Source organism: Argentina anserina, chromosome 7 (assembly GCF_933775445.1).
Source record: "Argentina anserina chromosome 7, drPotAnse1.1, whole genome shotgun sequence".
Lineage (NCBI taxonomy): Eukaryota > Viridiplantae > Streptophyta > Magnoliopsida > Rosales > Rosaceae > Argentina > Argentina anserina.
In genome coordinates, this window is record NC_065878.1 from 1,694,388 (window position 1) to 1,721,650 (window position 27,263).

At 38.8% G+C, this 27,263-nt stretch overlaps 2 protein-coding genes across 4 annotated transcripts; one reads left to right on the forward strand and one right to left on the reverse strand.

Annotated features, from left to right (window-relative positions):
• The first annotated feature begins 3,842 nt into the window (after window positions 1-3,842).
• LOC126804032 (phenylacetaldehyde reductase-like) lies at window positions 3,843-7,138 on the forward strand. Of its 2 annotated transcripts, none has more exons than XM_050531789.1 (6): window positions 3,843-3,992; window positions 4,359-4,528; window positions 5,035-5,226; window positions 5,370-5,538; window positions 6,065-6,251; window positions 6,794-7,138. In XM_050531789.1, the coding sequence occupies exons 1-6, from the start codon at window positions 3,869-3,871 to the stop codon at window positions 6,936-6,938; spliced, it is 987 nt and encodes a 328-aa protein (XP_050387746.1). In that variant the 5' UTR covers window positions 3,843-3,868; the 3' UTR covers window positions 6,939-7,138. The 2 variants fall into 2 exon arrangements, with proteins under 2 accessions (XP_050387746.1, XP_050387747.1); XM_050531790.1 differs by having other exon boundaries at window positions 5,370-5,532; window positions 6,794-7,136.
• A 258-nt stretch (window positions 7,139-7,396) lies between these two features.
• On the reverse strand, window positions 7,397-15,605 carry LOC126804022 (protein HIRA-like). 2 transcript variants are annotated; one of them, XM_050531774.1, is made up of 11 exons: window positions 15,456-15,605; window positions 15,200-15,370; window positions 14,381-14,656; window positions 12,072-12,323; window positions 11,586-11,989; window positions 10,300-11,263; window positions 9,412-9,622; window positions 9,022-9,262; window positions 8,778-8,900; window positions 8,334-8,451; window positions 7,397-8,101 (listed from the first exon to the last, which is right to left on the reverse strand). In XM_050531774.1, the coding sequence occupies exons 2-11, from the start codon at window positions 15,305-15,307 to the stop codon at window positions 7,778-7,780; spliced, it is 3,021 nt and encodes a 1,006-aa protein (XP_050387731.1). In that variant the 5' UTR covers window positions 15,308-15,370; window positions 15,456-15,605; the 3' UTR covers window positions 7,397-7,777. The 2 variants fall into 2 exon arrangements, with proteins under 2 accessions (XP_050387731.1, XP_050387732.1); XM_050531775.1 differs by lacking the exons at window positions 15,200-15,370; window positions 15,456-15,605 and having other exon boundaries at window positions 12,072-12,326; window positions 14,381-14,516.
• Between the last annotated feature and the right edge of the window lie 11,658 nt (window positions 15,606-27,263).

Sequence of the window (27,263 nt, forward strand, 5' to 3'; positions counted from 1 at the left end):
CCACCGATGGCAAAGTCGGAAGCATCGGTGTGCACTTCGTATGGCTTGGAGTGATCCGGTAGGCTAAGTACGGGCTCCTCGCATATTGCCTTCTTCAAGTCTTCAAAGGCTTCTTGACACTTTGTTGTCCATTCCCATGCCTTGTTCTTCTTGAGAAGGTCAGTTAATGGTGCAGCCCTCGCCGAGTATCCTTTGATAAAGCGGCGATAATAGTTAACTAGCCCAAGAAAAGATCTTAAGTCATGTACCTTGGTGGGTGGTTCCCATTCTTGGATGGAATGCACTTTGCAATCCTCCATCATAAGCTTGCCGTCCTTGATCTTGTGTCCTAAGAACGACACTTCCGGCTTCGCGAATGAGCATTTCTCCATCTTGACGTATAGCTGGTTTTCCTGCAAAACCTTGAGCACTTCCCGCAAATGCTCCACATGCTCCCGCATGGTCTTGCTATATACCACTATGTCGTCCAAGTAGACGACCACAAACCGATCCAAGTAGGGGTGGAATAACTTGTTCATCAAGGTGCAAAATGTCGCCGGTGCATTAGTTAGACCAAATGGCATGACCATGAATTCATAAGAACCGTACCTTGTGATGCATGCGGTCTTTGGCTCATCTCCTTCCGCAATGCGCACTTGGTAGTACCCCGAACGAAGGTCTAACTTTGAGAAGTAGCGTGCATGACCCAATTGATCAAAGAGATCGGCAATGAGAGGGATAGGGTACTTGTTCTTTACCGTGATCTTGTTGAGCGCCCTATAGTCAATGCACATGCGTAGAGATCCGTCCTTCTTCTTTTGGAACAACACCGGGGCACCGAATGGGGCTTTCGAAGGTCTAATGAACCCCGCGTCCAAAAGTTCCTTCAATTGCCTCCTTAGTTCTGCTAACTCCGGTGGCGCCATGCGGTATGCACCCAAGGCGGGTGGTTTTGTCCCTGGTTCCAACTCTATCTCATGGTCGATCTCTCTCCTTGGGGGTAGTCTCTTGGGCAGCTCCGCGGGTGATACATCCTTGAACTCCTCAAGAACTGCTGCTACCTCCTTGGGCATGTCATCTTGAGGCCTTGGCTCTTCATCATCAAACTCACTAAGGATGGCCAAGTAGCTCTCCTCTTCTCTCTTGATGCCTTTCTTGAATTGTAGTGCCGACAAGACCTTGATGTCTTGCTTTGCTCCTCGGGTTGTTGGCACCACACACGACCTCTCGCCATCCATAATGCATAAGCTATTGGCGAATGGCACCGGGAATGCCTTGACTTGATCATGGAATTCCAACCCCAAGACTACCTTGTAGTCATCCATCGGTACAATCGAGAAGTCTAGGTTCCCACACCAAGCTCCCACGCTTGTCTTGACTCCTCGAACAACTCCTTGTATTGGGCGGGCAGGTGAGTTAACCGCCTTAATGGAACCTCCTCCATTTGTTGCCTTAAGTCCAAGCTTGCGTGCTTCTTCAACGGAAATAAAGTTGTGAGTTGCCCCCGTGTCGAGCATCGCCGTTGTTGGCTTCCCACATATGGTGATGTCCGTATAGAGCAAACCTTTGGCTTGGACCTTGGGTGTTGAGCGGATAGCATTAAGCACCTGCAAAGACCCCAAATGTGCACCTCCATTGCCACCCTCGGCTTCACTCTCGCCTTGATGACTTCCCAAGAGCGCGCTTAGTGCTCTCCTTTGTGGGCAATGTCTAGCCCAATACGGACCATCGCATAAGAAGCACTTGTTGTCATTTGGCTTGTCCGAGCTCCGCATGTCTCTTGACTTGCCTTTATCCTTGAACCTTGCCGAGTGGCTCTCACGGCGGGGCTCCTCCTTGCGTTGGATTTTGTCTCCCCCACCTTTGGCATAGCTGCTCCTCTTCTCCTTGGGCTTGGTGGACTCTCTTGGACTTGAGAAATCAACTAAGCTTTCGGCCACGGCTATGGCGGTAGCAAGGTCTTGCACTCCTCGTCGCCTTAGCTCCGTCTTGGTCCATGATTGGAGACCATCCATGAAGTTGAAGAGAGCATCCTTGTCGGATAGGTCGGGAATCTCAAGCACCAAGTTAGTGAATTCTCTAACATAATCACAAATTGGCCCGGTGTGCTTGAGCCTTCGCAAGCGAGCTCTTGCCTCATCCTCGGCATTCTCGGGATAAAACTGCTTCTTAAGCTCTTTCACAAAGTCATCAAAGGTAGAGATGGTGCACGTACCTCTTTCGACATCTCCTCGCCTTCTCCTCCACCATAACATGGCGGTGTCGGTGAGATAAAGAGACGCGGTCTTTATCTTGGCATCTTCCTCCATGATGCCTACGGCCCCAAAGTATTGATCTAGCCCCCATAAGAAGTTGTCTACTTCTCGAGCGTTGCGCATGCCTCCGAAGCTCTTTGGCTTTGGCGTCTCGATCCGCTTGGCCTCTATGCTGCTGCTGGTGCTAGCCCCCGCGGCTAGTGCGCGCTTGCATAGGGCAAGGTCTGCCTGCATAGCTTCTATGCGTGCAGAATCTGCCTGCATCTCCTCCATGCGTGCAAGCATGCTATTGTGCTCCCTTTCTTGAACTTCATGCATCCGGGCGAGTTCCCCCATGAACTCCTCGCGAACCTTGTCTATCTCGCCTTGCAAGGACTCCTCTAGCTTGAGCATCATGCCCTTGATCGCAGTGTGGATTGCGGCGTCCTCTGCCTCCAAGTCTTCCACCTGGGCTCCCATGCCACTCACGCTCTCTTCCACTTGGGTTAGTCGTGAGTCGATTGCAGCTAGTATGTCCTTCATTCGTTCCTTCTTTGGAACCGTCGGGTCGACAAGTTCTTCATGACCCTTCTCTTGCGTGTCGTCGGAAACACTACCAACAGGATTGCCGTTCTTTGCCATTGTGTCGAGCTAGCCTCTTGATCGAACTTCGGCTCTGATACCAACTGTCACGAGCTTACTCTTTTGCTATGCAACTCGTGCGGCCTTAGCAGCTCCCTTATGCTAAGTCAGCCTTACTCTCGCAAATGCCCTGCTAGAACAATTGAAAGGCAAAGAAGAATATCTCGAAAGAGAACTTATATTGAACAAGAGAGAACTTACAAGTATGCTTGATAGCTTGCTTGATTACTTGATGGTGTAAATGAGAGGGGTGCCTTGCTATTTATAGGCCTCCTCATCCTACTTTACAAGTTCTAGATACTTCTAGGACTATGTATATTCTAGATAACTCTCCTTGAGTCTATCCAAATCTACAAGGCTAGAGAGTTCTAGATAACTCTCCTTAAGTCTATCCAAATCTATAAGACTTTGAGATTATCCTTGAGTGTTCTAGAGAATTCTTGAATAGTCTAGTTCCACTAGCCTCTCCAAGGTTCTAGAGATTTCCGGAAATGTCCCAAGGCTTCTTGAGACTTCTAACATCTTCTAGGTTCTTCCAAAGGGTTCCACCATATTCCGGACCCGCCTAGAATGCTCAAGGTAAAATTTTGCTTAAGTTTGGCGGGATGTGACAATAAGCCCTCTTTGTGAATTTGTTCTATCTCATCCAATATTCGGCGATGCCTACTTCAGCACCAACCATTCGAGATGCTTTTATATTTGAAACTTGTGGGGCAATCACACGTCCACAACTTTATTAAGATTTTTTTGCTAAATGTGCACCCAAAGAAGTGGGGAATTGTCTTGTTCACCCTTCTTATATCACAACGAAGGGGCATTGAATCCATTGATACACTTTGATAGCTTGAAATGCCACGAGGCAGTAGTCAGTAGATTTCACAAGTTTCAGTTTTTACCTCATGTCTAGTTCGAACACACGGACACGGACACGGAAAATAAGATGTTTACGTACGCAGTGATGATGATTGCTCATACATCATATGAAAAGCCAAAGTCTTGAAAGTCTGGAGAGAATGAGCGGAGCAGCAGAGGTGGTGGTTGTGAGCGTCACCGGAGCTTCCGGTTACATAGCTTCATGGCTGGTTAAACTGTTGCTCCAGCGCGGTTACTCTGTCAAGGCTTCAGTTCGTGACCCAAGTCAGTCTTTTACTTCACTTCTTTCATTACCCATGTTTTTGTTCTTTTAGATGTTCAACTTAATTTAAGAGGCTTAGCAAAGTTTGAAACTTTTTAGCAAAATGAATCTGGGATTTAAAAAACTAGTGTGGGTTTCAATATTAAGTAGTGATTTGTATCTTGATCAAGTATGGGTTTTAGTGGGTTTCATCTTGGTAACCTGATCGAGTAATGGGTTTGCTTCAATTTACTGGCTCATAGCACCAAAATGATCCTCAATCGATGTTAAGGAAAGAAATATGTTAGTTTGCTTGACAGTAAGTCAAGGTATAGTTTCTGATGGTTTTATTGATTCAATGGCGGCTTCGATGTTTTTGTATACGACAGATGACAAGAAGAAAACAGAACACTTGCTTGCACTAGATGGAGCCAAGGAAAGGCTGCAATTGTTCAAAGCAGACCTACTGGAGGAAGGATCTTTTGATTCCCTAGTTGATGGTAGTGTAGCTGTTTTTCACACAGCTTCCCCATTTTATCACAATCCCAATGATCCACAGGTACATTCCGTCTCACTTTAAATGCCTTAGTTGAAATCAACTAATAGCATATCCACGTATGTATATGTTACTTCGAAAAGAGACTCTTCTGTTGAATTCGGGAATTCCTTCTTGAGTTACCACTACGAAATAAGACTTCGGCTAATGTGTAATCTGGATTGTGTTTTTCTGCTGTATATCAAAGAAGTTGGGTGTGTGGTATAACCTGTGCAATTTCTTTGCCTTGCTTTTCTTGTGGATTGCATCACTCATAGAACTACTTGGATGAAATTATGATACTTAGAGCTAGTTTAATAACTGACACTCCCACAGTCATCTGGATCCTTACTAATTTATGCAAATTACAAGATTCATGTTTAGAGTTGATTAACTCCATTTCAATCTGCAAGTGTTTAAATGGTATGACTTTGGATAGATTGAACACGGAGAACTGCAACGATCCCCTGTTAGATACTCTTGCTGTCAAATCAAGTTCTATAATGTAAGGTACTATGTTGTTTTGTCAGGTTGAACTTATTGACCCAGCCTTGAAGGGAACACTTAATGTCCTCAGATCATGTGTTAAGGTTCCATCTATCAAGAGGGTGGTTATAACTTCCTCTATGGTAGCAGTTGCATTCAATGGAAAACCTATAGGTCCTGATGTAATGATTGATGAATCTTGGTTTTCAGATCCAGCTTTCTGTGAAAAGTCAAAGGTTCGAATGTAAAATGTTATTTTTGTTTTGTTTTATTATTGTCATAACTAATACAAAATTCATTGAATATGAGTTCAATCTATTTGCTTTCATGCCATAAAACGTGTGTTCCTTTTCCTTGCTAAGACATTTATTTTCTTCAGGCTTGGTATATGCTTTCAAAGACATTAGCTGAGGAAGCAGCTTGGAAGTTTGCAAAAGAGAAAGGCATTGATATTGTTACAATAAATCCAGGATTGGTGATCGGTCCTCTCTTACAGCCAACTCTCAACACTAGTGTGGGGCCAATCCTGAAACTCATAAATGGTACTCGTAAGGAATTTCGGAAACTATTCGCCACTTCAATCTTACTACATTTTGAGCCTGTTATCATTCTTATCTTTGCTGAATTGGAGTCACTGTTTATCTGCTAGAAATTTCTGCTGTGTATAAAAGCGTTGATATTGCACTATTGCAGTTAATCATTGCCTCCATGGCTGAAAATTATAATGATATATAAACATCATGGGCATCGCTTGCCATTTGTTGAGCAATCTTATTATTCATGAACACTTTAATCATCAATATGCTGGTATTAAGCCAACATTCACAATATTAAAGTAAATCAATTCATTAAGACAAAGTTTAATGATTTATATTGAGAGAGTTTGCTTGAAGAAATGGGTGGATGGCGGAGCTCAATAGGGAAGGTATTGTTGGAATGGCCAATCACTGTGTAGCCTGGTGGCTGTGTTAAAACCTTGCTGTCAAAGTTAAATTTGCATTACAGCTTGGTATCAGTCTTAAACAAGCCGCCGATCAAATTATTACTCCTGATAATCATGTATACTTGATGCAGGGATCGAAAAATTTCCAAACACAACTTATAGATTTGTCGATGTTAGAGATGTTGCCAACGCGCATATTCTAGCCTTTGAGAATCCTTCAGCTAGCGGACGCTATTGTTTAGTTGGAAGCGTAGTACACTGTTCAGAGGTTGTGAAAATTTTGCGAGATATCTTCCCTGCTCTCAGTCTTCCAGAAACGTAAGTTGCTAAAATAATCAATCTATCACATGTTTCTCCTATGTGTGTATCAAAGGCACTTGTAAGGGTACCACTGGTGTACTCAGTTGTGTAGTGTGTACCTTCTGTTAGATTTCAATATTTCCTCTTTCATGGTGTTTGCCATAGTTCTTATCAGGATGCATAATCCGGGTTACTCTGGCAAAAGTGAGATTCAATTTAATGTGTATTTGGACACTATCTGTTTTAAGCATGCATTATCAATGAGATAGAGAGGGAAGGTGTCTTTATGGTTAAAATTTATCATCTAGAATCAGGTGTTAGCTAATTGCCTGCCAATTGTCTCTTTTCAGTGCTGAATCTTGACTATTGAATGGGTTGACTTTATCTCGTAATCAAACTTTCTGATGACCTCTTTTTTATGATTTGGTATCACTTCTAATACTAAACGTTATATCGAGTGCGGTGATACAAAGCAACTGTATCCATAAGTACTAATTTGCTTGACTGTCAAAGACAGGGTATTGGGACTTCAGAAACTCACGAGTCTCTACTATTGGCAGGTCTGCAGATGATAAACCTTTCACACTAACTTACCAGGTATCCAAGGAAAGAGCTCAAACTTTGGGTGTAAGCTACACTCCGCTGGAAGTGACACTAAAGGATACTGTTGAAAGCTTGAAGGAGAAAAATTTCTTCCAACTATAGAACTTATTCGGAAGTCTGGAAGTAGTCTACTAATGTTTTTGAGATTATTGCCTTCTGTAACTTATAAGAGCTTATTTGCACAGTAATGGTGCTTGGTATTTGCAAAAACTTACAAATAAGAAAGAATATGTGAATTATGTGTGAAAGGAGGTTTCTCTAATAATATAGCATTACAGAGAAGTGATCAATTATAAATTAATCCGCCAACTGTGGTACGATTAGTAGATACAGCTTCTCACCTTGATGGCTTTCAAGAAACTAATTTCTCCTGATTTTTTTTTTTCATAATGTCAAGTGTTGGAAATTTGGAACAAATTTGCAGAAACAATGAATCAGTGAGCATGGATCTTGTAACGTGTTATAACTTATAAAAACGACTTGGTCAGAGCTTTTGTTCTCCATCATTAGATTAAGCAAGTGGTTCTGATTTTCAAAAATATCATAAAGCCTCACACCCAATCAACCCACCTCTCCCCCTCCCCAATCCTTCGTTCTTCTCATCATTATACAAAATCCATCAAGCTGATTACATGGAAGTGATACAACTATGCAAAGAGATCAAGATTCTTCCGGCAAGGACACCACCAGAAGTTCACTTATAAGGGATAAAGGACGCCGCAGCAAACTTGTCATCGGCTTTTCTTGAGCAGAATGGGTGAGTAGCGAAATGGACACCGATCTAGACCTAGATAAGTCAAGGGTGAAGTAAACTCTGAAGATATAACTACTTGTTAGTATGACCCATCTCTTCCGTTCCCTCCAATGGTGAGATTGAGAAGATGCAAACTCAAGAATCTGCCTCTTCTAGGGCATGACTAACGTGTGGGTCTGTATTACCTTTATCGTGAGCTGTTGACTCCGAATTTTCTCTCTGTTGCTAATCGAGTGGAGTCCTTCAGATTAGTTGGATAAGTAACAGGCTTTGCTTGATCAGTTGCCACAGGGACAGAATCCATTTTAGTTTTACTTGATGGAGCAGACTCCATTGGAACAGCTGCTGACTGACCATTTGGTGAAGTTTGAGTTATTGACTCTTTATCGATTTCAGCACTTCCATATTCAGAAATTAAATCCATGAATTCATTGAGCAATCTCTGCACTTTTCTGTTCGAAGCCATTGCCGGAAGAATATCTTCTCGTAAAAGCTTATGTTTCCTCATTCCCTGCGGAGACAGAAATGCAGTGCAAACAGGAAAAGATAAATACGTGTACCACTCTCAAGGCTAAAAGTCAAGGTATAATGTAATATACTGCTTCACCCTCACCAAGCTCTCAAGAATCCTTACTATTCAACACAAGAAATCCAATAAAGCCATATAAAAGAGACAATTGACAATGTTCTAGGTCGATCATTAACTACAAAAGACACCTAATGAACTGTATCGAAAGACTTACAAGCACAAAAGGATCCCATGCCATGTTCTTTAAATCTAAAGAAGTAGCTTCCACCATTCCAGTAGGAGGTCCAAGGAAACTCTCGCAGACTTCTCGTAGACGAGACTCATCTGCTTCTCTGAAATCAGGGAATCTAGTTATATAGGAGTACGACAGATTCTGAAGAACATTTTGGAGGTGTGTTCAATTTTAAAATACTTTAGCTGTCATGTTTGTTATACAATTTTAATGATTTCTGCTGCACAGAGTAATGAAAACAAATAATGTAAAAATGATGTCACCAAAAACAAAACAGAAGCCCAGCATACCAGTGAACGTTAGAGAGAAACACCACATGAAACAGTTTATACAATCATGAAGAACTTAACAATATTACTAACAAAGCATGTGCAAGTGAAATCCTGGCTATATTATAAAGATACACAAAGGAAAGAAATTAAACACCTGGCAAGGAATCGTATATATGATAGTAGGCATTGGCGATATTCATTAGGGGACTTTAAAGCCAGCAAAGAAGCCAGCTGAGCTTCCAAATGAGCACGAGTCTGTACTCCATCGTCAGTCACCCTACAAGAAATGCCATGGTATCAATTCTAAAGTCTTAGACTGAAATAGTGAACTGAAATATTATAGGTCAGTAGAGCACTAGTAATATTTTCTCTAAACTTCCATATTTGTAAGTACTAACCTGGTCCAACCTGGCTTCCTAGCTAAATATTTCTTAACATCAACCTGCAAACCAGCCAACTCACCACTCTGAGTCAAACCTAAATGCCAGGAGCTTGCAAAATTTGACCCAGAAAAGCAATCATCTGCAACCCTAAGCCAGCACTTCAGTCCCATGTCAAAAAGGAAGGCATGGCGAGTGGCGAGAACAACAAGGGGAGATCCCGATCTTGATAGCTTTGCTGATATAACTTTGATCATGCCTGGAAAGTGTAAACAATATAACAGAAATGTTAAATAAATCTATAAGTTCTAACCATCATGCTGACAAGACACGTGCTATGCCCATCAGCCAACACCTACTGAAAAAAAAAATGGGTACGCATGTATCAACACAAGTGCAAAGTGGTACCTGCATTGTTTGAAGAAGGATTTGGGCTTAAAGCAACCAGAGATGACAGTGACTCATGAAGGAGACAGTTCCGATGTAATAGATCCCATAAATACATGGATCCTTTTCTGGTGACTAAAAACAACTTCCAGCCCTCATCACAATCTATAAAAACTGCTGCAGATCCTACCATCATAGTTGGCATAGCACGTCGCCCACACTTTGTGTAAACCTGATGAGGGGGAACAAGAAAATGATCAAGCACATCCAACAACTTTATGCAAGTCTTACTAGTTACTGGTATACAAGTTATTACAAGATATAATGAATCATAAATGACAGTATTTGTCACAATATTTCTCTGATAAAGATGTCTGTACCAAAGTAAATAACCGTCAACCATATCAAAAAATGGAGACATTTTCTTTTTTTTAATTTTTGTTTATGTAACAGTAAAATATTATATAAAAATAATAAAATTCAAGTTATGAACATAACTGCTAGTATCTTTCTTCACCTAAATGGCTAAATCTACACACTATCAAATTATTCTGCAAAAGAAATGGAAGGCTAGAACTGCACATGAATGACATGATACTTCAATGGAACTATGAAAGTACACGAAAAAAAGTTCCTTAGTGAATACCAGTTGACTTCAGAAGACTAGTACCAAGAATAAGTCTAGAATTACATAAGACGCTGTTGGGTAAAGTAGAATCAGTAGCCATTATGCTTCATTTCAGTTTTCATCTGTAGCATTCCTCCAATGAGGTAATCGCAAAATAAGACAATGCGAGATCCCACCTCCAAGGACAAAATTTAAATACAACGCACTACCTTTGAACTCAAATGTAAAGTAGAAGAGAAACAAAAGAAATAAGGACAAGTGAAAGAAATGTATATGCTTACCTGGATGCATTCATCTTCACAACCAACAGCCCAGAAGTTTGCATTTCCAGCTAAAACAGTAACTTTCCCAGATACTCTATCAGACCAAAGTGTTTGCAAGCCTCTTGTGCAGGTGACTTCTGTTTCTTGCATGATCAATGTATTTCCCATGTTAATTATGTCATTTGGAGCATGTTCCTTAGGCCTTGCTTCCAAACAATATGGCACAGCATCTTCCGCTTCCTTATCATCAAACACCGTAATGGAAAGAACAGGACCAGAACCACATATGGAATTAGAAGCCTTCACAATTCCCGACTGTTCTATATTTATGCTTTCATCTCTAGCTGTGGAGGTGGGGATCTTCTCAATAACAAGGCTGTTCGTAATCATAGCTCTAGCAGTGACCAGCTGTCCGTCCTTCATTTCAGTGCCTCTCACACGTGATTCCCTAACATAATTTTCTTTAATCGCCCTATCACCACCAGCTAAACCACTATCAAGTGCCTGGGACTGAGCCCCGACTTTCTGGAGAGGCACACCAACTGCTTCAGGAATAATCCTCTTTCGACCATCTGGTCGTCTATATTCTCTTTGCTGTACAGGACTAGAAATTTGGGCAGGTATTGGATCGTTGTTTAGACCATCAGCAGAAGCTCCTCCATTCTTCCTATCATCAACCTGACACTCAGATGCTTTTGTTGCAACCCCAACAGTAGCAGAAGGTTTAAATGACTGGCTTGGCTGAATATCCCGAACCACCTTTTTCTTTGGAGCTTGCTTAGCAGAAGCTGCCTCAAGCAATAATTGTGCTGGGCTTTCTGCTAAGTTCACCTGCCTACCTCTGACATCCCCATAACGACTTCTCTTCAATTCATCTAGCTCAGCATCACTTAACCGGTGCCCAAGCTCTTTCACCTCAAAATGGAAAGTAGCCACTGAACCATCCAAAGAACATGCAAAAAGTGAATAACCATCGGGAGTCCTGTTTCCAGCAGGATAGGATAAAAGCCATTAGAGAAAGATAGTGGGTAGTTATTTGCAGAGAAAGTGGATAATATCTAAAATTTTATTCTATTTTGATTTTTGATTTCCCTTTATACCCCTGAATTATTAAAAGAAATTTGAAATCAATCTATAGTGCGAGGCTGTAATTTCACAGGCGTTTTGGTTGACAAAGCCTGTTTGGGTTATTAATGGTATAGATAAATGAACAGAAAGATAAGAAAAAATTATCACAAATAAATTATTAAAATACAAGGAACATACTGGCCCAACTGTAGGAACTCTGGAAATGAGAATCTTACCAAGATAAATCCACTACGCTTTGAGTGAAGAAATGCTTTGCTAAAAAGAGAGGGCGGGGACTAGCCGTCGTCCATACAGTTATCGTACGATCTTGACTCCCAATTGCTATTACATTATAAGGTTGTAGTTCTTTTTCTATCCCTCCTATTTTAGAATTGCCACTGGTCCACCCAACACGTGCAGCTTTCCCTTCTTGAGCATTGGAAATATTCCTCATAAACATTGAATGGTTAAACTTCACCACAATCACAGGCGCATTATGTCCTAAGAAGTCAAATGTAGCGGACCATTCCCCTCTCTCTAGAACAGGTGCAGAATATCTTGGTTTCTGAAAGCCATGAGTTGTAGTAATGAAATGACCACAAGGAGACCATCCAAGCCGGCGGAAAAAGGTAGATCCAAGCTGTAGAAACAAATGTTGTCAGAAATTTATATCAGCAACTGTATAGAGCAAAAAACAGAACTTCAAATTACTACTGACATACTGATTTCGTCCAGTGCCCGTCTGTTTTGTGTGCAAGACTCCAGTCACTTGTTCGCCATATAATCACAGTCTTGTCATCTGATTGACTTGCTATGAAGGAGCCAATGGGGTCCCAAGTAACTCCTTTAACCAAGCTAGAATGACCCCTAAGAACTGCATTGCAAATGCCATTGCTTGTATTCCAGATGTGTATAGTGTTATCTAAACTTCCACTGGCCAGCATCGAGTCATCTGGAGACCAATTGAGATCCACCTACTTTAAGCACAGAAAAGCAGCACTGCAGTCGGTCAATACCCACACGAACTATACAGATACTGTACATTGCAATTATTTAAGAGTCCAATAACAACATATTCAGGTTTCCCCGTTTTTCTCCCTTGGTTGAGACAGATCTAGAATCATCCAAAGATTATAAGAAGTACGGGGCACGGGTACAGGTACGGGGCACGGGACACGGATACGGGACACGGATACGGGTACGGGTACGGGTACGGGACACGGATACGGGTACGGGACACGGATACGGGTACGGGACACGGATACGGGTACGGGACACGGATACGGGTACGGGACACGGGTACGGGACACGGATACGGGTACGGGACACGGATACGGGTACGGGACACGGATACGGGTACGGGACACGGATACGGGTACGGCATGATACGGGATACGTTTTTTTTTAATATGTAGCGTTTTGGATACGTTTTGTAAAATAATATTTAATATATATATAAAATAAATTCTAGAATTTGATCAAAAACATGCAATTAGAAATTTAGAGCACCTAAATTCCATCAATATCTCATTAATCAAGTTTTTTTGTTTTTTTTTGTTTCTGGGTTTTGAGTCTATGAGATTTTCAGTTTCAGAGACCTATATCCCATTAATCAAGTTGTGTGTGTGCGCGTGTGAGACAAGACATCAGCAAGTTTCTGGAGAAATGTTACTCCCCTACTTTTAATTGGGAAGCATATCAAAGAGTAGGTTTGCTCTGACTAAAATTCAAAATTCATTCTTCAATTAATAAGATTTTATTTCTTTTTCTGCAAAAAAAGAAGAAGGAAGATAGTTTATACACCACCATCAACTGGTTTTCAAACACCGCATGAAGATACGAGGACCAATATCACATAACATTCAAACATCCAAGCTGAAAAGAATTTGCCTCTTATTGACCAATTTTTACTTTCCCTGCTGTAATTGGTAAAATGGGGATCATACAACTCAATCTCGATAACCCAATCTAAAACCAAGCAGCACAACAACCTACTAGGCAAGAAAACCATAGAAGGAGAAAACAGAAGTATATCAGAAAAACATATAGCCAAACTCTTCCGATATCATGTAGAGAATTATTGCTACAGTTTTGTACGAGCAAATGAAAACAATGAGAATCACCAAAACTTGGAACAGAAAAAATCGAAAAAGACCAAACCTGGCTCAGCTTGAGTTCAAGTTCAAGTAATGACAACAGTCATTACTGGATCAAAAATATCACCAAAAACAAATCCACATAACTAAATTCAGATCAACAGTCCAAAACAATGAAAAGGGAGACAACCCAATACGATCAGTAGGTCCCTAATTGGGCGATTCTTGCTAGTTCTTAATCAATTCATCAATGTCAAACTAAATAAAAAACAACACAGAAATAAGTGAGAGATTGAATACAAAGCAAAGCAGAGCACACTAATCAAAGGAAACTCAATCAAACTACTGAAGATATGAGTCATACATTTTTCCGGTGATGGGAAGAGAGAGAGAGAGAGAGAGAGAGAGAAATATGGGGTTTTGCTCGGAATCCAAGATCAGTGAGGGAAGGTATAGATGATTGCAGATGATTTCGTCTGGGTTCACCTCCCTCAGTCTCCTTCGAAGCAACGAAAGAGAATCTGCGGCTTATACATTTAGCCATTTAAGTTCTATCAACTTAAAAAATAACAATTGTATCCTAAAACGTATCCAAATTGTATCCGGACCGTATCCGCTGGGTTGACTTTGCACTACATAGTTAGGATACGTTTTTTCATTCATGGATACGTATATATGGCGTATCTGGCCCGTACCCGTATCCGACACGGGTACGATACGGACATACCCAGTTTTCCCCGTATCCATGCTATATAGATAAGAACCTTCCGGTAACTTAGGAGAAAAACTTAGATGCTTGATGTAACTCCCAAAGAGGAGAAAAAATGTTGTTTGAAAACAAAAGCTCAGTCTAATTTGGGAAATGGAATAAACTCAAAAACGAAAATATTTCAGGTGGGTGGCAAATTTCCAAATAATGCAAGAAATATCATTACCACATCTGCGGTATGCCCTCTCAAGGTCATAGCAACTTTCCAATTCTCAACATCAGGGGGCTCTCCACTGCCAAACTCAGTGGTTCCTGAACCTGGCTTCTTCTCATGTATTAGAATTACTTGATCATCAGATCCTGATGCAAGATACCGACCATGCTTAGCCCACCTAACACAATTCACAGAACCAAAGTGATCACGGAGGGTTGCAAGTAGCCTCTGGGCTGATTCTTCATTTGTTAAATTCCTTCCCAGGGATTTCATGTTCCATACTCGCACCTGTAGTTGGTCAAGCACTTCCATATTTTAGTATTAGCAAACCATGCCTCGCACATTGATGTGATGAATGTGGCCCATACATGAAACTGTGAGAAATTGTTTGTAAGCGACAAATCGATTATTGCTTATTGAGTACGTGATGAATTGTAAAGAGAGAATAAAAACGAATGACATGACTCAATAGATGAGAAGACCTTACAAATAAAACAGAACAATTTACTTTAATTCCGTGATTGTTCAAGTACATTGTATAAGGGTCTTACTAATCTACCAAAACAGAAGTGACAGAATGCAGACAACTAGCGGCATCCCGGTAGCATAACAAGAAAACCCCCACGAAAAAACAGAACAATTCAACAAACCATCTGCTTAATCTTTGACCGGGATACACCGAAATCCAATACACTCCCTACTCCCCAGAATCATATAATGCTCAACAGAATACTGAGAATTCAAAACCCTGATCAATACCGAAAAGGAAAAGACACAAAAGATTCAATTTTGTTTCACATTCCTAGTCCTAAAGACAAGAAAGAAACAGACCTTGTGGTCACCCCCACCAGTGACAACCCTAACTGCACCAGGCTGAACATCAATGGAGAAAATCTGCAAACCCTCATGCCTAATCCAACTGGGCTTCTCTGCAATCATCTCTCTGTTACTTTGTGAGCTCCAAAATCATACTTCAACAAGAAAACATCTCAACAGAAAACCCTGGACAACACAATTGAGTTGAATTAACGAAAAAGAAGCCTACTTTACTTCAATTCAACCAAATGGGTGTGTAAATTAAATGTACCTCGAGTGTACTTGTGGATGTGGGGAGCCCTAGTTTGAGTGTTTGGTGTGAAGTTGGGGAGTTAGGGTTTTGTTGAAAAGGAGTGATGAAGTTGAAAGGGAATATGATATTCTGAGACGAGAACGCGAGCTAAGTTTGAAAGCAGCCATGTGTTTCTGTTTCTGTTTCCGTTTCTTTTTCTTTTCTTTTCTTTTTTTTTTTTAGAATCAAGAAGTCAAACTATATTTCAGTGCTAAGGAAACAGTACAACTAATAAAACACTCATAAAGTTTAACAGAAAAAATTACTCCTTCAACTACTAAATAACTAGCTGCACCTAGATACTCAACAATCAAAAATACATTCACACAGACAATTTATAATTCTTTAACATAAACAACTAGCTGCACCTAGATACTCAACAATTAAAAATACATTCATCTTCTCAGACAATTTATAGTTCTTTAACATAAGCATGTCTCACCCACTTAGAAACTCGTTAAAATAATCCAACTAAATAGCTGAAGACATGTCATTCCCGATTCTAATTAGTCTTTTTGGACCATAAAGCTCAATCTAGCTAAGCCCACCTAAGAAGGAATACATGATTCTCCAAGGCCCAAACTAGAGGACACTCCATGGAAGGCCCAACACTCAGGTACACAAGCCCAGTAGCCCAACCCAAAAGTCCACATTTGAGACGTGTACTCGAGGTCGCCGCTCGTACAATGGATTACAAGATGTAAAATTTGTTCTCCATCTCGCTTTTAGAGAGAAATTAGCTCTCTTCCTTTGTTACCATTGGAATATGATTTCCTTTCCTATCTCTTATTCCACGAATTTCATCAACAGTACAACCCATGATCTCTCTCTTGTAAGAGAGTTATGCCTCCAGGATTTGGTTAAGCTCATAGTTTTGAAAAGAGTTGGTTTATTTATATGAAATTTGGGATTTTGTCTATTCCCAGAATAAGATCATCTTGAATTGTGGCTAATCTTCTGCCTTAAAGACTAGAGGTATCCAAAGGAATCAATAGACGTCTACACGCAAAAGATAGTACAAGTTTATATTCTTCTCATTTGTTGGCGATGTGCCGATGAATGATGATCCGATCCCTATGCGGTTGTTTTGTCACTCACCTACGCAGTTGTAATTCATGTCGAGGTCGAAGCATATTGTATTGCCTTCAGTGTTAGCCACCATTTTAGCAATTTAAGCTATGAGATTTCAAGCACAGAAGTCCCAGGTTTTCTCGTTATTAGGTGTTTAGGATTGAATGATTTGATTGCTATTATAATTATGATTTGATGGATTCTTCTTCTTTCTTTTTTTTTTTTGAAGGAGAAAGCTTTCATTGATTAAGATAAAAGGTTACAATCATGAGTGAGCACGTCTAGAATGCATCTAGGTGCTTGATCAAGCCAAACAGTGCCATAGACATTGTCAAAACCTATAGCTGCTAGCCTATGGGCAACATTATTGCAAGTTCTATTACAGTGTTGAAGAACAACTTGATGGAGAGAGCTCCAAGTCTGCTTGATATCATCAATAATGCCTCCATTAGCAAGGAAGTCGTGTTCATCAATTGTGGCCTCAGATATGGCTTCCATGGAGTCACTTTCGATCATGACTTTGCTAATATTTAGAGAATGAATCAGATCTAAACCCTCTCGTATGGCCAGAAGTTCACATTGCTTAGGAGAAGCAGTATAGTCTACTGGTTTAGCAAAGTCAGCAACAAAATCTCCTTGCGCATTCCTCATTACACCCCCCAATACCTCCCCTAGTGCTGTTAGGCAAGAAGGCTGCATCAACATTGAGTTTATACTCATACGGCAGGGAAGGAAGTTTCCACCGTTTTGTAGCACAATTCTTTTTCATTTGCACAGGCTTATTTGCCTTGCTGTGATATTCCTCCAGCCAGGCCATGGCTCCCATAAGAATGTCATGCGGTTGTTGATGCTTACCACTCCACAAAACATCATTCCTATACTTTCACACACTCCAAATAAGCACCAGCAATTTGTCTAGAGCCTCGTTTGGAAACTGCTGCACTGATTGTAACAACCAGTCCTTAAACTGTGTCTCCGGACAATAAGGGAGATGAAAACCTGCTAATGCTGATTTGCTTCATCATGCTACACTCACAAAACAAATGAGTGTTTGTTTCTGTGTGATGATTACAAATCAGGCAAAACAATTCTCCAGTATAGCCCTTATACGTGAGACGCTCTCTTGTAGCAAGGAGGTTAGATGCAGCCCTCCCATTACAGATTTTCACCTTCCTTGGCACTCTTGCATCCCACAATTTCTTCCAAATAAGTTGTTATGGATCACCCTCAGAGGAAGAAGTTATTGCATTAGCTAAGACCTGCTGTCTAGCAATCCAGTAAGCAGACTTGACTGAGTAGAAACTTTTTTTCTCCGGTCTCCAAATTAACTCATCTGCCGACTGTCTTCTACTAAGAGGAATGCAAAGAATTTTTCCTGCCACAGCAGGAGGGAATAAAGATCTTACAAGTTGCACATTCCACACTCTCTACCCTTGAAGACATGAGTAATAGCACACCCTGCCCATCATAAGAATTCATATGATGGATTCTTCTTGACTGTGAAACAAGAGTAAGATATACAATATTGCAGGTAAATTTTCTTTTGGAAATTTTCATTCTTTTTCATTTGAGTTGATGACTTGATGGCCATCGTTCTCTGATCTTCAGAAAATACAGTAGAGAGAAGAGGGTATTGACAAATTTAGCCTCAGAAGTATATCATCAGTAACGGAGTAATTGACAAACTGTATCAAAATTGTGTTGAAATTACTAGTTCATGTCCTACTTTGATAGTTTTGAAACTTAAGACACTTAGATTCCCACTGAAATTTTCCCGAAGAAAGAATTATATAAATGGTATCTCACCTTTTCCATTATATGCATTTTGGCATTCAAGATTTCCAAATATCAAAATGGTGTATCATGTTTAGACTTTGTTACGGCTTTGGTATTTGTAATAGTAAATTCCGTTAAAACTCCGTTAACACCGTTATTTTATTTTTTGTCGGAGCGTAGTGGGCCCATATTTGAGTTTATTTTGACATTTTGCAGCTAAAATCTATCATCTGCACTCGAAAATAAACATTTTTTTTATCATTATAGGAATTGCAATAGCCTCTAGACTTAAATTATTAGCGTTTGCCAAAATTTCTCTTAAAGAATTTCAGGAAGAAAAAAATATATAAAAAATTAATAAAATACATAAATAACCTTCCCGGAAATACAAAAATTTAATGGAATATTATATACATAGTCCAACGTAGAATCTAGGAAACTGGAAAAAAAAATTAAAGTTATTCAAGAAGTCTTCGAATAAGATCAAAAGCACATTGATTTTCTGAGCATTGGTTAGATCCGTCCTAGCTGGTATGAGAGCCTGTTTTGCTCAAAAACACGTAAAGAACATGTTTATGCCACAAAGTTGGTTCCTTTCAGCCAATAAGAAAAATCCAAACCAAAGATTTATCTAGGGCTGGGCGCGGGCTCAGCCCGGGTTTTTTTTTTCAGGGCCCGGGTAAAACCCGGCCCGGGTCAGTTAATTGCAGGGCCCAGGTAAAACCCGAACTGGTATCATCCGGGCCGAGCCCACCCGGTTTTCCGGGCCTAACTCTGTTTTTGGCTGGTTGGCGGCGAATCGTCAGTGCGAGGCGACGACAATGAGAATCATGGGATTGGAATTAGTTAAGTTTAGGGTTATTTGGTTATGTTCTAGTGTCCTTGTATCTATTCTATAAGTTTATGATCACTTACGAAAGCCAATTACATAATAACACCTAATTTCCCGGGTTTTCGGGTTTTTTTGTTTAAAAATTTGAAGGCCCGGGACCGGCCCGGACATAACAAAGCCCGGCCCGTTTATCACATGACAACATATGAGCCCGGAAAAAAAGCCCGGCCCGCCCGGACGGGCCCGTCAGTCTGGTCCGGGTTTTTTTTCTTCTTCGGGCTTTTTGCGCAGCCCTAGATTTATCAGTCCTTTTGTACAGAATAAGGAAGTTATAAGTGGCAAGTGTGCTTTCATTCAAGACATATCCAAGAAAGTCAATACTTCATCGAATACATCTGCATGATATTAAATACTCTATACGACGAACATATTCATTTCCAAAAAGAGATTGGAGTAGCAGAACTTGATCCATCAAGACCAAGACTGATTGAAATCCTAGATCACCTATCTAGAGAAAAAAGCATAGACAAAGCCAAAGTTTCAGATCAACTCGAGAGGTTTAGTAATATGAGCACTTTGTGCGACATCTTTAACATGTTTTTACCTCCAGTTGTACTTTCTTAGCTCTTATGGTTGTAGTATTGAGTCATTTAGTCGAGTTAAGAGTTTATAGTGGCGTTGGTTGCATTTTGATGTTAAAACAGGTTGAAAACACAGAAATTATTGAGAGTCCTATTTAAAATAGGATTCCCTGTGTAACTAGTTATGTAGCACAGACACATGCAACACCACACGTATTGTGTGTCCAACACGGACAAGATACTCTTCGGATACGCTCAAATACGCCGGACACGCGTATGCTTGTTTGGATACGTTTCGGACACGCGTATCCTTACTTGGATACGATATGGACACGCACATGCAATAAATCACAAAATTGCATAGTGTGATTCGAACCTTGGTTACTCCAAGGAAATGTGAACTCCTTAGCCATTCCTCTTGAATTGTTTTTGTGTATATTGATGCAAATTTTAATAGATATAGCTATCTAAATAGTTTAAAATTTATATTAATCAAAAAAATTTCTTGAAAATTTATCAAAATCTATTTTTAGAATGTCGGATTTTCCTCAAAAGTCAATATTTTAGTAATTGATTTGAATCTTTGTTTAAATTTTTTAAACTAACAAACTATATAACTTAGATTTCAATTTTTAATATCTATATATATTAAAAATAATATTTAATTACCGTGTCCACCACGTGTCCGTGTCCAAAAAACATTTGATATGTTGTATCTACGTATCAAATTGTGTATGTGTCCGTGCTACTTAGGTAACTAGGAAACTTAGTTAAATTAAGAGTCTTCATTAATCGGCATTTCTAAAACATTTGTGATATATTGAGAATCCTACTTGCATTAGGAATCCTTTTTAGACTAGGAAATGTACCATTTGGGAAAATTCTACTTGAACTAAAACTCTTATTCCATAATTTTCCTAATCGTACTTTTCTACTTCGTAACTTACTTATCTTTTATTATTTTCAGATTTTAAAGATGAGATTGTGTAGCTAGAATGAAGAAAAAAGTAGAGTAAAAGAAGCAAAGGAGGAAAATAAAGAAAGAAAGAGACACCTAAAAAGGAGAAAAAAAAGAATTTTATCAAAGAATATTGCACCAACCAATGACAAAAATAAGTGAAAGAAAAAGAGAGAAAGAAAAATGAAGAGAATAAAAAGAGATAATGCAAAAGAGAAAGAATGAGACACCTAAAAATGATAAAAATAATAAATTTATCAAAGGAGATTGCACCCACCAATGGCAAAAATAAGTGAAAGAAATTGAGGAGAAAAAGTTTAAGCTATAATATTCAATGAGCCAAAACTCTTCTATAAATATAACATCATTCACAAAGAAAAATCATCACTTCTCCTTAGCATTCAAGAGTTGAAACTCTACCAAAACACCACCATAAACTTCCCTAAAAATTCAGCCAAGCCGTACACCCCAAAACCATCATCATCTCCACCGAGTTTCACCTATTGCAGTCGTACCTCTAAGGTTCCTACAAAGTGTGATTCTCGTAACTCATCTCTATGGTTTTGTTTATTTGTGTTAATCTACAATTTTTTGTCTATGAAGATTGTAGTTTGTTGTTTATGTGGAAGTGTTGGTTTTGTATTTGTTTCAAAATTTTCAGATTGTATTTGATATGTTTTTGAGACTATGTCGAATCTATGTTCTTATAATTATTGAAGTTTGTATTTCTAATGTTGTGTTATACTCTTCTTTTACTTGCTCAAAGATAATTTTCAGATATGTGCATACGAATTTACTGATTGAATGTAGTCCCTAAGATTGTATTTGAGTGCTATCTTCATCATACATATTGATACAAATCCAATCATGCCCTAAGTAGGTTCATTTTGTGTTAATTAACGTGGGAAATTCTAGAAATTTATATGTACCACATGGTGAGTGACACCACCGTAAAGCATGTTTCCAACAAAGATTTGGTGCTTAAATGTAATCTTGTTTGATTTCTGCCCTAAGTGTTATTAAACTTGATTGCATGCAATTTAGGTGAGGCCCTAAGTCAACCTAAACATCAATAGAAATCTTGCATGATTAGATGTTCCCCTAAGGCTCTCATTGTATTGGTGTCTAAAAGTATGTAATCATATGAATTAGAATGTATGATAGAACCAAATTTGTAATCATGTGGTGCATTGGTGAATTTGGTCTAGTTTGGTAAAGAGAAGTCGATCATGTAAATAGTAATTTATGTTTTATTTTAGTAGTTAATAATCAATCTCAAACCCCTCATTATTTGTTAACACTAAAAGTTTAGGATTCCATTCAATTCCCCGGATTGAACGATCTCTGCTTATTCTATACTAACGATGACATTTTACAGGGTTAATTGTAAGACGTCTTAGAACATCCCATCATTTAGCCTTCGAATAGATCAACTCGATGAGATTAATTCCTGAATAGCTAAGCTTGAAGTCAAGCTAAATTACCTAAAAGAAAAGCAATATCTTTCAGATATTGAGAAAAAGTTAGCTCAGACTGAGAATCTCGCTAATAACATTCATCAGTAAGCATCAAAAACTCTAGTTTCCCGAATAGGATGAATTAAAGAGTAGATATAGAAGTAAGAAAGGAAGATTGTAAAACCATAAGTTTTCACATTCCTATAGAAAAAATTAGCGAAAACGTTGAAGCCATAATTCACCAACAAAATTACAACATAGCCTACCTCCAAGAGAGAAGAAGTAGCCTCGAAGAACAATTTCGAGAACTAAGCAGCAGAGTCCTAAATCTACAGAAATTTGTAGAAAAAATGAAAGTATGAGCAATTAAAAAAATCGATGAAAAAGAACTAGCACGAATCGTTGTTAGTAAGATCAAGATACCCTCACTAAAAGGGGAAAATGAGCTTAAGTTTGGTGAACCTAAACTACTCGAGTGGAAAAAATCTAAATATAAAAGAGACATGAAGATGCTGAGTAGAATCCTCAATAAGAAGAATATTGTTTCAGTACAGCTCATTAATGCTCAAGAATTTGAGTACAATGAGATTGAATCTACTGTAAGAGAATCATATGCTCCTAGATTTAGATTGAATGAGATATATAAGAGAGGATCTTTCATCTTAGATTCTCATAGGTTCAAGATTCTTGAACTAACAGTTCCAGCCACTGGTGGAGAAAACATATATCAGGCTGATTAATTCTAAGGAAGTGAAGCTATGCAGAAAAGATACTCCTACATGCATATAGGAGCAGCTCAAGTAGGCATCAAACTCTTAGTAAGAAATGGAATAGACTGTTCCGTCCTGTGTGTTTTACAGGATGATAAAATAACATATTTCAAAAAAACTTTGTTAGGAACAGTGGAAGCTTCTTTGTTCAACCAAGTTGCATATTTTAATGTCTTCCCGAATTCTACTACTCATCTGAGAGATGTAGCTCATTGCTTGAGACTGATATTGAAGACATATGAAATCTCGATGAAGAACGGGATGATGTAGCTTGCTATATATTACCGAATTTATTACAAGTTAATGAGTACGAACGTAACACCCAATACCAGATTTTTAAATAGTCATGGTGTTACTACATCCATACTCACCAATCTCAAAAATAATTCGCAGTAGAAACAGGTCACAAAATGGCATGAAGTAACTTTTCTAAGAGAATGGAGACTCTCACCCCTGGAAAGACAGGTTCAAAACTCAAATGTTTCAGTTTACGAAGATATGGGAGGAAAAATTAGTCTTCAATTCCATCATAGACACTCATTTGCTGGATATGATGAGGCTAGTACATCTGAGTCAAGAGCCACAACCTTTCAGGAAGAAGCATTCGAAGAAGAAGATTATAAAAGACCTCTAAAAATGCTTAAAATAGAGGAATTAAAAGAGATTTATGCACAAGCAGAATCTTGTGAATCCATAGAAGGATTAGAAGAAATCATGTGAAGAATCTCCCAAATCTAACAGAGGAAGAAAAAGAAGAATATTTTTCCTTATCAAGAAGCACCAAAAAATGAGATTCCATGAATCCAGAGCAAGGAGAAACTAGACCAGTTTTAGTAATCCAAAATATTACGAATCATCCAACAAAGATTATTTCGAGAAAATAAGCCTAAACTTCTAAAAGGACATGCTCCTAGACGAAGGATTGGGGAACAAAGCTCGAAAAGTTCATCCCTACAGAGCCAAAATGGGGATAATTAGTCTCTGAAAGAGGCGTGTACTTAGATCTTGACATAGTCGGAGATAAGAGAAAAGTTATTGACAATTGCGTCGCCAGCTTAAAACTGATTCAAGCTCTCGTGTTTTCACAGTATTCATATGAGGATGCTCATGCATACTATGAGTCAACCTTGACAGGAATTATCCATAAATGGTATAATTCCTATAAACAAAGTTTGATGTGGCCGAACTGGACAACCAGACTTGCTCAAATCAATAGTCCCTCTGACTTTGTTATGCCAATTTATGGTCAGTTTTGTGGAGACATAACAGGGCATAGTGAGCAAGCGAAAGAAAGAAAGTGCTAGACCAAATATTAAGAAACTGAGTATTTGTAATATGAGATCTTTTGAATAATACACAAATAAATTACATAATTACTACTGCACAATTAAGGCATATTACATGAAGCTTCCAGAACCATGGAATGATGCAGTAGCTCAATCTGTTGAAGAAAATCTCATTCCTCAGTTTACGGTTGTTGGAACCTACAGTCAAAAACAGCAAAGAAACAACTCAGAGGAATTGAGAATATGTGTCATACAATTATGGATATTCCGACTCAGTGGGGTTGCCATATCTCCAGGTAACAAGAAGCATAAAAACAGGTTTTCAAGCAGTTTCTCGAGCAAAGGACGTGGACGAAAGTTCACTTCTAAAAAGTATTGATTCAGGAAGAAATCTTCCAAACTAAAATCTCCTCAAAAAAAGAAAGAGAAATCATCTCCTAAAAAGAGATTTTTTAGAAAGAAAAAACCAAAGCAGAATAATTCTTCCATAGATGCAAAGACATGCACGTGCTGGCTATGAAAAGCTGAATGCCACTATGCTAATGAATGGCCTAAGAAAGATAAAAGGATTTGAAAGGCTTTAATGGCTGAATATGATGAAGCCATAGAATATGCGAACCTAAAAGGGTTTGAAGTAGCCTATTCTGATGAAGAAAATGACTCCATATACTCTCTCGAATACCCATAAGATAGCGAGACATATAGCTATTGAGAAGATTCTTCTGAAGAATATGAAGATATGGGATACCGACCTATATTTTTGTTACAAGCCCAAAATTAGAAACAAGAGCAAACTGATATTATCAGTATTTTTCGTCCAAAGCCAGCAACATTTACATGTGACTATTGTAAATGTAAAGATGACATCATAGTACCTATGAATTGTGAGAGAACAGGAGAGACATATCATAAGGAATGCTTCATCGCCAAGCTAAGAAGAACGACAGAAGAAAATGATGCTCATATCTTTGTTGATCAAGAATATGAGATGTTCTATGAGCAGAAAAAAGAGCAAATCCTCAAGCAAAGTCTTAAAAATGATAATGAAAAAATGAAGATAGTAACTTCATTAAGTAATTATATATCAACAGAAGTGGAAGAGTCTTCCACACAAGAAGAAGAAAGGATAATCAATCTTTTTATCGAAATATCTGGTGATTCACCAAAACTATTAAAACAAGTCCAATCAAGTGGTTATAGCAACTACATAACCATAGGACTAAAGTTTCTCAATAACAAGAAATATCATATACATGCATTTGTAGATAGTGGATCAGGATATAGTCTAGCAAGGAGATATGTATTACTAAAGAATATTAGGAGCAAGCTGACAAACCAGCACATGAATCGGAATGGGAAACAATGAGATAAATATGAACATCTTCACTAAGAATGTTAACATTTCCTTGGGAGGAGGAACTTTTATCGTTAAGCGATTTTAGCAGTGTGAAGCTCAGGAAGCTGATTTGTTGATCGGAAATGATTTCTCCTTCAACAAATTGTAACTCAAACTCCAGCCATGCTCGGGTTTGAGAAATATAACAAGTTATATTGGGAATCCAGACTTATAGTTGCAGTCAGAATCACATGAGATAGTTTCACAGAGCAATATCAGAGATCGCAAGCGAAGAGTGGTGATCGCAAGCCAGGTTATGAACCATAATTTCAATCGATTTTGTTATTAAAAGATCAGCTAAATGAGCATCAGGAAATAATATCAGTTGAAACGAGTTCAGAAGACTCGGAAGATTCAGAATCAGAGGAAAAATCCTCAAAGTTTTGATAATGAGAGTTCAAGCTCTGATGGAGAAGAATATTTCATCTTGAAACACAACCTTAAGGCATATGCCAACAAGGTTGAACAGAAGAAGATTCCTACCCTTACAGAGATTGAGAATTTACTGAAACTCGTCATTATGAAGACCCTCAATTATACAGAGAAGAATATCAAGTATATTGTGAGCTAAAGATGCATGATGCAAATGCTATTTTCCATGTGAAAGCTATTCCACATTATAGAGAGCAAGATATTAAAGAAATGGAAAGGCAGAATCAAGAACTTCTAGAAAAGAAGTCAATCAGGTCGTCTAATAGTCTTCATCATGATTGAGCTTTCCTCGTAAGAAATCATGCATAACAAGTAAGAAGAAAAGCTCTAATGGTGATAGATTATAGAGATGTGAACAAGAAGACCATCAAAGATTGATATCAGATAGCTAAAGTGAGAGTCCTCATCAACAGACTTAAATGAGCAAGAATCTTCTCCAAGTTTGATGCAAAATCAGGTTTCTAGCAACTCAAAATGCATCTTGATTCCATATCTTTAAACGCTTTTGGAACTCCTCAAGGATACTATGAATGGCTAGTCATGTCATTTGGGTTAAAGCAAGCTCCTTCCATTTTTCAAAGAAATATGAATAATATATTCAAGCATTATGTAGATTTCTACATAGTCTATATAGATGACATTATGGTTTTCTCCATGACTATGAATGAACATCTAAAACAACTTGAGCAAATTTGCAGGCTTATTGTCCAAAAAGGAATCATCCTAGGACAAAAGAAAATTCATCTTATCAAAGGTGAAATAGATTTCCTCGGCATACATGTTCAGGATGGAGAGATTCGTCTCCAAGACCATATCGTCAAAAAGATTGGCCAGTTTCCAGACAACATCCCAAACGCAAAGTCTTTACAAAGATTTTTAGGAGTTGTTAATTTTGCTAGGGATTTTATTCCTCAAATCAGTGGTCTCACTGCTCTTCTCTCTCCCAAAACAAGTTCTAAAAAGAAGTGGTCTTTCATGTCAGATGATAGCAACACTGTCAAGAAAATTAAAGAGCTAACGAAGAATCTTCCACCCCTACAATTACCAGAAGAAGGTGATATGATCATTTTGCAAACTGACGCAAATGATTACTATTGGGCAGGAGTAGTCTTAGATGTTGCCCCAGATACAAGTCATGAAAATATTCGTAAATTCATGTCAGGAAAGTTCAATCCAGCTGAATTAAACTATTTCACTGGAGACAAGGAAGTCCTTGCCCTAATCAAAT